The sequence below is a fragment of the Rhododendron vialii genome, chromosome 13a, assembly GCF_030253575.1.
Source record: "Rhododendron vialii isolate Sample 1 chromosome 13a, ASM3025357v1".
NCBI classification, from domain to species: domain Eukaryota; kingdom Viridiplantae; phylum Streptophyta; class Magnoliopsida; order Ericales; family Ericaceae; genus Rhododendron; species Rhododendron vialii.
Genome location: NC_080569.1, coordinates 9483014 through 9498601, shown reverse-complemented (window position 1 = coordinate 9498601; position 15588 = coordinate 9483014). Strand labels below are relative to the sequence as shown.

The 15588-nt window shown below is 38.1% G+C and overlaps 2 protein-coding genes across 5 annotated transcripts; both read left to right on the top strand.

Annotated features, from left to right (window-relative positions):
* The first annotated feature begins 3478 nt into the window (after nt 1-3478).
* On the top strand, nt 3479-4334 carry LOC131314783 (zinc finger protein ZAT8-like). Its single transcript, XM_058343632.1, has one exon. The coding sequence runs from the start codon at nt 3642-3644 to the stop codon at nt 4083-4085; it is 444 nt and encodes a 147-aa protein (XP_058199615.1). The 5' UTR covers nt 3479-3641; the 3' UTR covers nt 4086-4334.
* A 6697-nt stretch (nt 4335-11031) lies between these two features.
* Nucleotides 11032-15434, top strand: LOC131314782 (uncharacterized). 4 transcript variants are annotated; one of them, XM_058343629.1, is made up of 6 exons: nt 11032-11215; nt 11393-11440; nt 13646-14707; nt 14782-14847; nt 14922-15120; nt 15254-15434. In XM_058343629.1, exons 2-6 carry the CDS (start codon nt 11438-11440, stop codon nt 15316-15318), a joined length of 1395 nt encoding a protein of 464 aa, XP_058199612.1. In that variant the 5' UTR covers nt 11032-11215; nt 11393-11437; the 3' UTR covers nt 15319-15434. The 4 variants fall into 4 exon arrangements, with proteins under 4 accessions (XP_058199612.1, XP_058199613.1, XP_058199611.1 ...); XM_058343630.1 differs by having other exon boundaries at nt 11061-11215; nt 13655-14707; XM_058343628.1 differs by having other exon boundaries at nt 11061-11215; nt 13655-14707; nt 14922-15434.
* Nucleotides 15435-15588: the final 154 nt, after the last annotated feature.

The window sequence follows — 15588 nt, the reverse complement described above, 5'->3', positions numbered from 1 at the left end:
CATGTACACGTCTTTGTGTGACTTAGGCCGAACATTCCTAGAACGTACTTTCTTATATGAATCTGGATTGACAAAGACTAGTAGTACTGCCGGGTAGGTCCTCCATCTTGTTCTGCTTGTGATAAAGCTTCCGAAAAGGATAATTTTTCAGCCACGTTAAATCTACGCGGCAAACAAGAAATTACTACGATGCATGTTGCACACCCACACTCTGAGAGTGAAAGTTCTGCGCGCTTTCTTTTAGACTTTAGAGTTTAGAATTATAATAATTCAATTGAGTTGATTTTTTTTAAGTCCCTTCGAAAAAATATTTTAAAATAAATGAAAGACGTGGAATTCTTTATTTGAGACCCGTAAGTGGGCCCCATATACTGATCTGTGCACCATCAATGCAGTCTTGATCAGTACCGCTAGAATATTATCAAAGTTGCCGTCCTCGACCCAGACGCTGTTAATTTTTGCAACCAATAAATATGTAGGTAAAATGACTATAAATCCCATGGTGTTGATGGCAACAACAAATGGCATCTAGGTCGAGGACGACAACTTTGATGCACATTTTGAACATTGGACCAAACCCGCGAAATTAATTAGTAGTTGGGGGATGAAAAATAGCACTTGACAAATACCACTAAGATTTTTGGTCTTTTTTATTTTGTTCTTATTCAAATTTTTTTGACTTATGAACTTTATCTTGGATATTTTCAAAAATATTTGGATAAAAGTCATAATTTTTTACTTTTTCGATTCATTTCCCGCGTGTTAAATATGTGAGACCCACATGTTTATAAAAAGTTGTGTTTGATATCGTATTCAGATGATTCTCCATCTAGCATCCCCCTTAAACTAAGAGCCAACAAATCCAATATTGGCCTATATGCCTTTTGCTCAGCTAAGAAGTAGCAAGGAAAGAGTAGGGATATTGTTATGGTGTCTTAGGTTATTTTGAAGATACCGTAAATTTTGTCATAACAAAACCATTAAATGACATAACATGTTATGTCATTGTGTGGACCAGAGGCATAATCTTTTTTATTATATTAGGTCATAACACTTTTTCAAAAATAGCATAATAAATCACTTGAAGACATAACACTTTTTAATAATGGCATAAAAAAATGGCATCACACTTGTTATGCCATTATTATAAAAATGGCATAACAAAAAAAACTTTGAGGGGCATAACCAATCTGCTATGGTATTTCCCTTTTAGTTGGTAGACACCATAGAATTTCCCTTAAAGTTTTGATCCCTGGATGATGTTATGGTGTCTACCTTTAATTTGAAAACACTATAATGATCCGATTATGCCAAAATTATGCTGTCCTCAAATAGAAGATAGACACCATAATTTTTCCCTTGCTCCCATATATGGTACGGAGAACAAGTAAAGTAATTGTGCAGTGTACCGGCCCCATTTTTCGGACCAAGTTCCAATTACAAGTGACGGAAGGTTGCACTTAACTACTACCGCGTAGATTAACCAGAAAGTTACTTACTACTTCCGTTATGGTATAACAAAGTCAAATTCTACTACTACTATTCTCCTGTACGTCATGTGAATGAAATACTTTTATTCCTTACTAGTAGTACTAATATGCGAGACGACTTATTCTCCACGCAATCTCTTACGTGTTTTGGCCTATCAAATCCCTACTTGCTCTCATGCTTTTGTACTATATATTTTAACTCCCATTCACACTCCATTACAAGGATTCTGGGCTGCAAAACGAACAGAATCGCTCGCGAGCCCAACTCGAGACTTGATTCGATAAAAGTTCGTTCGAGTTTGACTCAAAACATAAATAAACAAGCTCAAGTTCAAATTTTAGGCATGTTTCGTGATCAAACCGAACACAAGCCAGTAGAAGCTCGGCTCGAGTTGGCTTCCAAGCCAAGACTTAGTAGACTTTTTTTGTTAATTATACTACAATTAACATTTTAATACCCTGGTGCAGAATCCTTACAAACACATACTACATATTTTTATTATTCTAAAATTGAAATTATTTTCTTGTAGAGTATAGAAAAATGAAAAATATATACATTCACAATCAAAATATTTTGGGTTGTATTAGGCATATGCAACCATATATGTATATATACACACACACTTAGGATCCAATGAGGGATTCCGCATGGCCTTACCGTGTGGGACCCCCATTTCCCGATCGAATTGCGATGATCCGAGCCACTCAATGTGTTCAGAATGTGATTTTAAGGGTACCCGCGAGAAATCAGCAAAAAAAAATGATCAGGAATGGCTCGATTCAAGTAGTTTTTTTACTGAACCGTTCAATAAAAAACTGTTTGGATCAAGCCCTTCCCGATTATTTTTTTTGCTGATTTCTCACAAGTACCCTTAAAATCACATTCTAATCACTTTGAGCAGCTCGGATTGTCACAATTCGATCGGAAAAGGAGAGTCCCGCACGGTAAGCCCGTGCGGGATCCCTTATAGGATCCGGACTACATATATATACACACACACGTTTATTTGGCCCGTTAAGACTTGTGAACAAGCTCGAGCTCGAGTTAAGCTAAGGCCCGCTCAACTCAAGCTCAACTCGTTAAGTTTTCGCTGAGCTCGAACTTAGATTCGTTAAAAACTTAATAAACAAATTTGAGCACAGTAAAACTCGACTAAGCTCGGCTCGTTTGCAGCCCTTGAAAGATTATGTTAATAACAAATAGGATAGTCACAAATGCAAATTAGAAAAAGTGCTGCTTACTCCAAAATCACTTGTTTGTTCTTATCTTTCTCGTCTTCCATTATTTTTCCAACATATACGAGTCAATGTTTAGGCGGAGAAGAATGGGATTTTGTACGGGATGCAAATGCAATTCTTGCAATATGAATTTTACCCTTTTATATTGTGGGCCCACAAGATCATAAGAACAAGTCAAAATCAGGTATTTGAGTCGGTTTAAGGGGCATCTTTAGTTCGGCTGCTCTTCTAATATCCAATATCTTTTTAAAAAATAAATACTTACTCAAAAATAATGAATGAATAAAAAAATTAAAAAATAATGTAAATAAAAAATAATATTTTGATTTTTTTTACTGTTCAAAAAATCTCAATAAAATTCTGTGTTATTCCATATTTTTAAATTAGTAATAAATTTAATATTCAATATGGATCTTGTTTCATAGATCCTAACTAGTTCTATAAGTCAATATTTTTAAAATTATATAAAATATTATAAATTACAAAATATAATCGATTGAAAATTGACACAAATTTTTTTTTAAAAAATATTAAATCCGGACAAAGGAGCACAAGTAATACTCTTTTCTCCTAGAAAGGGTTCTAGAACTGTCAAAGAAGCTGCAAACAAAGGACACGTACGCGGTGACGGCTATTCTGGTAATCTCATATCGTGTGCCCTGACCTGACGGCAGGCTCATACAATTCCACACTGAATCTATAAATACCACTGCTCCATATCTATCTTCCATAGCAAGCACTCTCGCTTTCCTTAGCGCCCAAGAAAATAGAGTCCCATCAAAATCTCTCTCTCTATATATATATCTCCCCCACACGCCCCCAGTACTCAACCAAGTGATTGAATTTCATCACAAAGCAAAAATCAACGCATTCACCTTTTTTTGATTAAATAATTCCTCACCTTATAAGACCATGACGGTATTGAAGAGGAGCAGAGAACAGGACGGGGACGTGGAGGCACTGGCCATGGCCAACAGCCTCGTGCTCCTCTCCCGGATCGGGGCCGCCCCCGGCCGGGTGTTCTCCTGCAAGACGTGCAACCGGGAGTTCCCGTCGTTCCAGGCCCTCGGCGGCCACCGGGCCAGCCACAAGAGGCCGAGATTAACGACGGCGGACGGAGATTTCTTACGCGTCCAGACTCCGGAGAAGCCGAAGACCCACGAGTGCTCCATCTGCGGGCTGGAGTTCGCGATCGGGCAGGCGCTCGGGGGGCACATGAGGAGGCACCGTCCAGCCGGTGCCGACGGCAAGGCGGAGGGCCGGCCCGGCTCGGAGAAATCGGTTGGTGGCGACGAGAAGATAGATAGGTTACTGGATTTGAGTTTGACGCTGGCGCCGATGTGGTTGATTTCTTGACTAGTGTTCTTTATACAACTTGGGGGGCAATTTTTGTAGAGTACTACTACTGGTACTGCTTTTGATTGGGCCCTTTTGATTTACTAAATCGATTCATTCTTTTGGTTATATAGTTTTCCCATTTTAGGGGATATATATGATACAGAGAATACTAGATAGATAGATAGACGTGATTAATTTGCTTTCATATCTGCTACTCTGTACAGGTCTTTTTGAAATTCAACTTAATATATATACCAGCTTTGTTTATGGATTTTTTTGTTAATTTCTCAAATTATACTTTTGGATAAATAGTAATGACGGTAATTTTTTGCAGTAATACTTTGGCGACCATTTTTGAGTACTATGTTTTGGGTATCATTTGATTTGGTACCAATATATAGATGTAATATGATTCGTTTGTCATGTTGCGGGCCGCTAATTTTGGACAGTTTCCGATTAACGTACGTTATATTTCAATACTTCTTTTTTTTTTTGGTCTTTGTTAGTTACTTTGCTTTTAAGATGTAAATTTCCAGTGGTGTTATTTCATTGGTTTACTTTTCTGGAAGAGTAATTAATGTTGTCATCGATAAAGATGAATTCCATAATTCGCTCAATTGAAAAACACTGGGGAGAGATAGGAGATAGAGAACACACATTATAGCAATGCAATATGGCCAAACTGAAATTTATAGTAGTTCAAATCTCACTAATTATGACTAACAAAACTGATTTTCACCGATACAAAAAGGAAAAGGAAAACTGAAATCGTATTCTTTGTTTTTCTATCTCTTTCCGTTTTGGGGTTCTAAACCAAAAAACGAGGAAGCCTGGAATTGATACTAAAATGAAAAGGAAATCGATATATGGTTTCAACGTTTAACTTGGAGAATTTTTTTTGTTGTTGGAAAATTGTTAAGGCCGCGTTCCAAAAACCCATTTAAGTACTTACTCTAATTTCAAGCTCAAAAATCAGGTTTTTACGCAAATAATTTTCCTAGTAATATGGATATAATTGTTTGATAGATCTCATTGAGATATTTTAAATGGTGCAAAAAAAAAAATCAAAAATTTATTTTTCATTTACATTTATTTTGAGTTTGAAAATGTGAAATAAACTGCTTATTTTTTAAGAATAATTTTAGAACGGGTTAATTGTTTCCGGTAATAAATAAGTTGGTGAGAAAAAACTATTGAATATGTTGTTTCCACTAGTGAATACATTGTTGATGGATATGTGAGTGAAAAAATTATTGAGAGATAAGTTGTTGCTAACAACTTTTTTATTAGTGTGAACGAGATTGTAAAATCCCTAAACTTGTTGATTAGTAGTATGAATGACTTGTAAAAAACGCCGAAGGTTTTTTTGTTTTTCCTTAGTGGAAACATGGTTTGAGCGACAAAAATTGGAATTTGAATATTCTGACAATTCACAAATATTTTTCTTCCTCCTTCGCCTCCCCGGGGTTTCACTATCCTTGTACAACGGTGGGAGGGGAAGGCCACGGTATTAATTGTAAACCTTTTTTTTCGTAAACTTCAGTAATTGCTTTGTTTTTCTCCAATCTCTTAAGCTCAATGATTTGTCGTCTGATCTATTAGAGTTTTCTCTAGTTTTTGCAAGAATAATTTGTTTCATTTTTGAACGAGTATTTCGTACGATGTTGCTTCACAACGATGTCAGTGCCACCAGTGCTCCATGACCCTACATGATATCTTTGGCGGCAATTCGTGATGGTTTGTTAGATCAATAACTTTGGGAGTCCATTCATGTGTTCTTACTTGATTGGAGTCCATCTAATCGTTTGGATACTTGTTGATCAAGCGTGATGCAAGCTAGGTTGTGGTAAAAGACATCGATTACCTTATAATTTTCTAGATGAATAGTTTGGCTTTATCCAAGATAATTGTAATAAACTTCGTTTTGTAAGTGTCGCTAGGTTAACCAACTGGGGCTAACTCTGTTGGTCAGGACTCTAGCTAATTGCATCTCACTTATATGTTTTTTTTTTATAGGCACATCCCACTCATATGTTAGGAGTTCGAATCTCTCCACCTGCGTATGGCCATGTGGGTATTTTGCCCTTAGAAGGAATTTTCCTTTCTTTCTTTGTTTCTTTTCTATGATGGGCTTATTGCTTGTATTGATTGAGTTATTGGGCTTGATTTATCTCGTGGACTCTCACAATTGATGTAGTGTCCCGAGTTTGTTCTTTGTACTTCATACATAATGATGTAAATGATCTCTGCTATCCTTGTTGACCAAAAAAAAAAAAAGGAATTCAGACAATTGGATTTTGGAGGTTAACTGGCAAAAAACATGCAATTAACATAATTTGTACTCCTAAATTCCTAATACAGATAGATTTCTTGATGAATCCTATCTTTTGATAGATTTCTTGATGAATCCTATCTATAGATTGGTTCAGATCATCTTGTCGATCATGTTTATGGCGGGCACGCGCTATTTTGGGGCCACAACCGACACAATTTAGCTATAGCCTATAACCATGCACTCATTCTCATGTGTGAGATTGGAAATTGAAACATCTTTGTTCATAAAATTGAACAAAGTAAATTCTTGTGAAAATTTGATCAGAAAAATAAACTTTCTGACTAGTTCATCATAAAGATTTTCCCTAAAAAAGAAGGGAGAATGATGCCATAGCCCCCCTCTCTCCCCTATGTGAGCTTGGAAGCCAAAACCCCCTCCTTCACACAACTGCATGTACAAAGAAAATTCTTGTGAAAAATAAAATGGTTGAAAGTTTGCCCTAATTAATAGAGGTGAGAATTTTTCTCCCTCCCTGAAGAGTACGTCATATTTCTGGAAGGAGTCTAACGAGTACTGCCTAGCTAGCTCTGTGTTGAATACAGATCATCTAAGTAAAATATCTTCGGTCGAATTTCAATCAACAGAAGGAGAGGCGGCACATCAGCAGCCTGGTCATTCTGATGTAAGACGAAATCATGATCAGTCTCATGTGAGGACTCATCTGCAGCCCCTTGTTGCTCTTGCTTCACTTGATCATGAACCTGCAGTATGAAAGAAAAAAGAAATATGATTGTGTGGAAGTTAGAGCAATCTAGCTAATATTGTTCCATTCCATTTACCCAAAAAAATATTGTTCGATTCCTAATAATCCTGTATGTGTGTGTATGTGCGCGCGCGCAGTTGATTTTTGTTTTATTGCCAAGGCCTGTATTGTAATTAATCTTATTGCACTTCATGAGAACTTCAGATACTTACCAAAAAAAACTGGAGGAATCAAATATGGAGAACTCAAAAAAAAAAAAAATATTAGGGCTGAATAATAATCTTAAATTCTGAAAGATATTTGTCAATTTTAGCGTCTAGCAAAAATTATTGTAGTTTTCTATCAAAATTTCTGAATTAATCATCTGTCTCAAGTAAAAGAACCAAATAGGTATAAAAGTACAAACTGGAATTAAAATTTTTTGAGAAAGACAAATTGTCCTTAGTACTAAAAGTTTTGATTTAATTATTCAACTCGACGAACTGAACTTTAGATACTAAAGAAGAACTAGCTAGTCCCCTTTGGCCTAATTTCTTTGTTGGCACAGTCTTGTTAATTGTTTTCTCTTAATTAATGCTTATTTGATTTAGGTCAAATTTTTACATCATATCGTCTGTTTCGATGGGAGGAGGAGACAAACAATGTGATGTGAAATTTTGATGCGAGTTTAATAAAAAATTAAGATAATTTTTTTTTTTAAATAACATGCCAAAAAGTCATTAAAAAATTAGCCCAAATAAAGGAGCGCGCTAAATAAAATGGGTGAAATCATCCACCTCGTGCGAAAAGAACGAGCCAGGCTGAAACTTCGTGTACTCGTCGGAACCAGGCTCTCCGGAAGGCTTCGAATCCCGCGGCGCCACAAAGTCAGGACTCCACGGCGTTAGAAAGGGGCACTTGCGATCAACCTCGGACATCGACGCCATCCGCTCCATCAACTGCTCCCGCTTCAACAACTGCTGCTGCTGCTCCATGTACGACTGGAAGCTTTCCTGAATCCCGTACAAGTCCGGATAATACAACGGCGCCGTATTGTTACCCGAATATTCATACGGGTTGTAATTGCAGCACTCGTCTGCCGCCGCGGTGGTTGGGTCCAGTAAGACGGAATGCTGCGTCAACTGCTGCTGCCGCCGATGCCATTGCTCTAGTCGACGTTGGTGGAGAGACTCAAACGACGGCGCGCTGGTTGGTTCTACGGGCAGGGCATCGTAGTACTCGTTGTTTTGGTTGAAAGCCATGCTTATTTGCGGAGTTGGATCGATCACTTTTGAGTTGAGAGTAGGAAGAAAAGTAGTGGGTAAGTGTGTGCGTGTGCGCGCGCACGTTTTTAGTAGGGTTGTAATGTGATGTGATGTGATGAGGCAGAAGTTGGATAGGATTAGAAGAAGTGTGCCTCCAGTCCTGGATGAGGATTTAATTGATCACCCAAATTTAGCAAAAGTGGGACATATATATTCCGTACTTGCGAGTTTTGTTTCTGATGATCAAAATAGGACTGTTTCTGTTTTTTCGTTTTGGACTAGGATTACCACTACCCCCAATCCGGGATAAAAACATGGGGGGGGGGGAAAAAAAAGATTTCAGAATTTAAATTTTTGAGATTAATGGTAGGAACGCAACTTTAGTACATAACTGCAAATACAACCGCATGCATGTGGAGCTATTCGATATACGTAGGTCCACGTGAATTATCTGAAGTTGTGTTCTAAAAATTCCTAGTTGGGGGGGTGCACCGGGAATTTTTTATGTAAAAATTCAAGACAAGATCCAAAGGCCCTGTTCTGCTAATATTTTTATTTTTTAAGTACTTATTTTCTGTTTTACGAGACAGGTTATTCTCTCATAATACATCAACCTTTAATTCAAAAAATAAGTACTTATTCTTGGGGGAACGAGGTGAAAATGTAATCGAGTTTGGCTTTAATCTCTCGAACAGATTTTTTGGATCAATAAGTCTGTTGACACAGATTTGTTATATACACAGATCCCGCACAGATTTTTGTATGGGCCCACTACGAGTTTCATACAAACAATCTGAGTTGTTCATTAAATGTAAATCATTTTTTCAAGAGCCATCGCTAAAAATTAGCTCAATCCGGTACTTATAGGTACTTGATCCAATCATTTAACATTTCGTTATTTTGAAAATTGAATGAAAAGTTTGATGATTAGATCGTACATATGTAGGTATTAAATTGAGCTGATTTTTTTCAGGGGCCCTTGGAAAAATATTTTACATTTAATTAACGGATTGGATTTTTTGTGTGAGACCCATAGTCCCACAAAAAAATCTGTGCAAAATATGTTACCTATTTATTTGTGTGCATAGAACAGGTCTTTGTGGATCAATGATATCTTTCTACAAAGTGCAAACCCCTTGGATTAGGCCTTTTGGTCATCAAGTACGGTTGTATTCCAAATTAGGCCCTTGGTCAGTTAATCAGCATCAGCTACACAAATACTTAAATTAGTTAATTTAACTGGTTGTCGTTAGTCAGGTTTGTGATCAAGCACTACTTGTTGAACCAATTGGAGCTAGCTTAGTTGATCAGGACTCCCGCATCTTATTACAAAATCAAGAGTTCGAGTCTTCCCACATGCGTGTGGGTATTCTTCTCTTAAAGGACTTTTCCTTTCTTTCTTTCTTTCTACCCTATAATGGATTTATTTTTTATATTAGTTGAGTTGTTGGGCTTAGATTATCTCGTGGACTATTACAATTGACATAGTGTGCTGAGCTTGTACTCCGTACTTCATATCTGATGTAAAATGATTTCTTCGATCGATTAAAAAAAAAAAGATCAAGCACACTACTTGTTCAATTGATTTTATTTTTAGCCCGGCGTCCTGTACCAAACCATTTATTTTCATTCCATATAGTTACACAAACGGAACTTTAGTCTCTCTTTTTTGTACGGTTGATTTATTGATTCTCATTGCATTTGAGCAAGCTACCTAGTTTGATTCATAATCTCACCAGTACCACACATTTTTCTTTAACGTATTCTACAGTACTTGTTACCGTACTTTAACATTCTCACTTATCAGAACGCAAGAGGTCCGCGTGTATATAAGGCATAGAATTAGGAATTTGATCAGTTCGGAAACTTTTAGGTACCATACTAATTTTTGTGGGATTCTGTTGATACGAGATTTTGTTCCAACTTTAATCGGTTCCTGTTAGTAAACACTGGAGTTTGTCACTATGAACTAATCGAGCTATGCGCAAGAGTGGATTTCTTGTTGAGAATTTGGTTCCATCTAATCACCACCCATTTAATACCCTCTTCACTAGGGCTGCAAACGAGCCGAATCGAGTTTTACAGTGTTCAAATTTGTTTATTAAGTTTTTAACTAACTCGAGCTCAAGCTCGAGCTCAATGAAAACTTAACGAGTCGAGCTCCAGCCGAGCGGGCCTTGGCTTGACTCGAGCTCAAGCTTAAGCTTGTTCACGAGCTTCAACGAACTAACGAAAAATGTACATATACCCTCGCATAGGTCTAATACAACCAAGAATATTTTGATTGTGAAGGTATATATCTTTTATTTTCCTATGGAGTGGGAGTGTACTGGTGTGTGTACTCTCGTCTCCCTTGGTTGACTAGAAAGTGAAAACGGAAAGAACAAATTATGAAATAACAATAAAAATTCTAAACTTAAATATATATACCCGGGCTCGAGAGCAGACTTGAGCTGAGCTTATCCTAGCTCGAGCTCGGCAACGTGCTGAAAAAATCAGCTTGACCTCGTTCGTTTAACTTTCGAGCCGAGTTTAAACGAGCCACTAACGAGTTGAGCTGCAAACCGCTCGCAAACGACTCGGTTCGTTTGCAGCCCTACTCTTCACCCCTCAGCCGGCTCGGCAATGCTGACGTGCCTGATCGATTTCAATGCGGGGCACGTGTACGGCCCAAACAGACGCAACCGGGACATGTGACCATGCAGGTGCATTTACCTTTCATTATCCCCTTTCACGAGCAAAAATCGAGTGCTCCTCAGACACCATACTAATCTCCGTCTCCCCTCTTTTAACTTTCTCTCTCCTCAATCGCCGGCCGTTCGCCGTCGGTGTACCAACGCGTCTCCCTAATAATCGTTCGTCGGAGGTATTGCTCATCTCTCAACCTTCAATTTTAGGGTTTGGGTATTTAATTGTTAGGGTTTTATTTTCATCTTTAGTGCTCGTACAATCAACTTTAATTGCTTTTTTGTGGGTGAAATTTGCTTAAAGTGATGACTTTTTAGTAATTAGCTGCGTTTGAAGCGTGGGTTTTGTTTTGCAGGCAATGAGGGTTTGAATCCGTAGACATTGGACTGGAAACTGCAAAATGGTATGTGGTTTATTCTTTCATGTTAAAAAAAGGGTCCTGAATGAAAAGGGAAGGAGAAGAGGGCTAAAAAATTGATAGGAAAAGAATTGAACTCCTTGCTTTGTTCTGTTAGGTTGGGAAAAAATAGAGATGAAAATTAAGAGGTGCTCGGTTAAAGAAGTTATAGGTTAATTAGTAAGGTTGGTTACCAACTAAAATTAATTTTGAAAAGTAATTGCATTTCTTCTGTTTTCTTTTCCCTTTATGCATCCGAATTCCACATGGGTTGATGTGAGGTATTGGGCTTTTTATTTGAATGCCCGCATGTATACATGATGTTACAGTACACGCATACCGTACAGGCAAATATAATGCATGTGTGCATTATTGTGCGCGCGCACGTGTACAAACTACAAATATATATAGGTTACTGGTGAGAGCTTGAATGGAATTTGATGGACAGTAGTCTTAGCTTTGATGAATTTGAAGCGACTCTATCTGCACACTGTAAAGTTTTTAATCTAGTTGATTAGTAGTGAGATTGAATGGTTCTGGGGATTTCAGGCCAACGTGATAATTTCATGAGTGGAGGTGTTACTGTGGGAGATCTGGAAATTGCAGTGTCTTTTATGTTCAGAGGTTTGTAACATCTAAACAGCGCCATGGAATGATGCAATACAAAGTGTGGGTGCTTCTAGCTATAAAGCTTTTGGAGGAATAAGATTATTTCCTTCTTAAGTACTCCTACATGCACATATGACATGTTGCACGCTTCCACATACGTTTTCGCTGGAGGACGCAAATCAGATGGTCAAAATCCCTCACTGCACATAGATTCAACTCAACACTTATTGAGCTTGTGTTGTCTTTCAACAACAACCATAACAGAACTCATCTAGTCCCCAACCATTGGGGGTATGGGCAGGGGAGGATCAGAGACGAACCTAACTTTTGGCAATATATGCACAAAGTTGTTACTCTCAAAATACCACTGAAATTATAGCAATATTGAGTTTGTATTGTCTTTCTAGTGGAAAATTATAGCACACCCACACCATGATCATAATGAAAGGCATCTAAATACTTGACCACTCTTCAGTATAGGAATCAAAACGAGTTGGGCATGTGTGCTGATTCTAGTGTGACTAAAGATTATATTATCCTTCAAGAACAACCATGCTCTCAATCTCATGTAAAAGTGGGGAAAGGTTTGGGCTTGTGGGGTTTCTTCTTTGCGGAGAGCTGTAGGCATTTTATTCGACCGCCTATATTCAAACGGTCTATATTTTTTCATTTTTGTGTTAAATTTCAAAAAACAATACAGTTTTATGATCCTATATAATGCAACTTGTTCTGCGAAAATCATTTCAGCAGACCTTTTCTGTTGTTTCTATGTGCTTTGTTAACCTCTGAGTCTCCTACGTGGTGCTTCAGTCTCAAAAGGTAGTGCTCCTCTGCATGGCATTCATGATTGGGGTGGGGTGGGAAAACCAGTTCCTCTAACTTACATCAGGTTACACCTACCTTGTATGCCATAGACAACTCCCAGCCGTACTGTTCCCATGTCGTGTGGGTGCGCTTTTGGACAAGTGGATCAAGTATCCATCCCTACCACAATGGTGTGCTGGCCTGCTGGGATGAATGACTTGGGTGCTGACCTGCTTGTTGAAATTATTTCACAGAAAGGTTGCCATGTTGCAGAGTTGGTTTGATTTGTTAGTTTTTACACTTGACCCTCCAGCTTTTTTTAACTCTGAGTACATTGCATCATTCCTTTGCAAAAAATTCTGAAAGATTCTGAAGAAAACCATTGAATTACAAGATATTGGATAATGTATCCATAGTGGTGCTACGATGGAGTTGATCACGTTGTCGTGTCCAATTCTATGATTTGATGCAGTCTAATCACTGTTATAGGAAGTCCTTAAATGTTTACCAATTTCTACGCAAGATCTAAGTTCGCATACTCACACATTTTGAGTAACTACTATTTGCAACATAAATAGGGTGGTCACCCAGCTCTCTATATTGCTCTTATGCATCTTCATTTTGTGGTTGAACACATACCATGAACTGTTTTTATTATATTCATGAACCTTTATGGCAAAGTTGGTCATAGCTACTCGGTTGTATCAACTTTACAGGCTCCAATATCTTTTGGCTAGTGTATAGCCACATTCCGAAATCATCCGATTTTATGTTATTCTATTGATTATCTTCTGGCAGTCTTTCCAGAACAAGGGATTTTGGATGGCAAAAGGTGGTGGACACTTATCTGACACTGATGCGGCATACGATAACACAGCAAGGATTGAATCAAAGCGTTCTCACCAGTGGTTTGATGATGCTACGGAACCAGATCTATTCCCCAACAAGAAGCAAGCTGTACAAACTCCAAATAGCAAATTGACTGCAGGAATTTTAAATGCAAATCCTTCTCCTTGGGAGAATGCTGCCAGTTTTCAATCAGTCCCAAGCCAATTCATGGACCGGTTATTTGGAGCTGAGACGAACAGGCCTTTCAATTTTACTGAACAAAATATTGCTCCTGTTGGAATGGATGGCTCGAATATGGGGAGAAAAAGTGTTGATGAGCAATTTGGAAAAGATTCATCCATGGGTTTGTCTATAACTCATAATATCGAGGATCCAGAAATATATGTTAGCTATGGTGGTATTAGAAAAGTCAAAGTCAATCAGGTTAAGGACTCGGGCAATGGTTTGCGTGGACCAAAGGAAAATTATAATAATCCCTCCATTGGACAGGCCTATTCTGATGGCAATGAAACCAATTTCATATCGATGGGGCAAGGGTTTAGTAATGACGATGAAAGTAGTATGTTAATGGGCCATACCTACAACAAGGGTGCTGCGGACATCAGATCCATACCCTCTGCCTCTGAAAAGGGCAATGACAATAGCATATCAATTGCTCAACCTTATAGTAAGGGAGAGACCAATACAATATCTTTTGGTGGCTTTAATGATGAACCTCTTTTTGAACCATTGGTTCGACCCTTGAACAGCTATCAGTTTATGTATGATCAATCTTCAGTTCAAACATCAGAAACACCGGAAAAAAAAGAGATGGATGCATCCAATGCAACCGCACTTACAAATGTCTCTCAGGTTGCTAAATCCAGACCAGAGTCTTCGTCCAAGAATAAGTCAGAGTCAAAAGCAACTAAGAAACAGGCTCCAAATAGTTTTCCTTCAAATGTCAGAAGCTTGATTTCAACTGGTATACTTGATGGCGTGCCTGTGAAGTATGTTTCCCTGTCACGGGAGGTAATTTTCTTTTCTTTTATGTTTATGTTTCGTAAATTTGCTTTTTAGTGACTTATCTCTTTTCATATGATAAGGAGCACCGTGGAGTTATAAAAGGTTCCGGCTATCTTTGTGGATGTCACTCATGCAATTACTCAAAGGTAAACTAACTGAATGTGGTGTTTATTTTGGGTCAAATTTTTGGGGTGTAATTTTTTGACTAAATGGGTTGTAGGTGCTAAACGCTTACGAGTTTGAGCGCCATGCTGGTTGCAAAACAAAGCACCCAAACAACCACATATACTTCGAAAGTGGGAAGACTATTTATCAAATAGTGCAAGACTTGAAGAGCACGCCGGAGAGTCAGTTGTTTGATGCAGTTCAAACTGTAACTGGTTCGCCCATCAATCAAAAGTCCTTCCGCATTTGGAAAGGTAAGAGTGATCTTCTCTATCTTTTGGTTTCGTTCATCTTATCCATTGATGGAGTTCAAGTGCTTTGTCACCAGTGTGTGCTGGTACTTTACTTTTACCCTACTCATTATCTTCCAATTTCTTTCTGCCTTAGAATCATTTCAAGCAGCAACTCGTGAGCTTCAACGAATTTATGGAAAGGAAGTGTGTAATCTATAGTAGTTTTTAAGGTTGTCGACATGTGAGATATGTTCATCTCTGTAATCTATAGTGGGTTTGTTAAACGATACTCTGAATATTGTACTATGTATGAAATGCTGTTTGGTTACGGGAAATCTGTTGGTTTAGGTACCACCTCAAGCACCCTTCGAGTTGTCAATGCGAGACAAGGTTAACTGGAAATTTAGCTTTTATTTCTTCAGCTCAAGAAAGCTGGATACTGACTTGTCCTAGTCATTCTGGAGTTTGCATTGGAGGTCAAAATTTGCA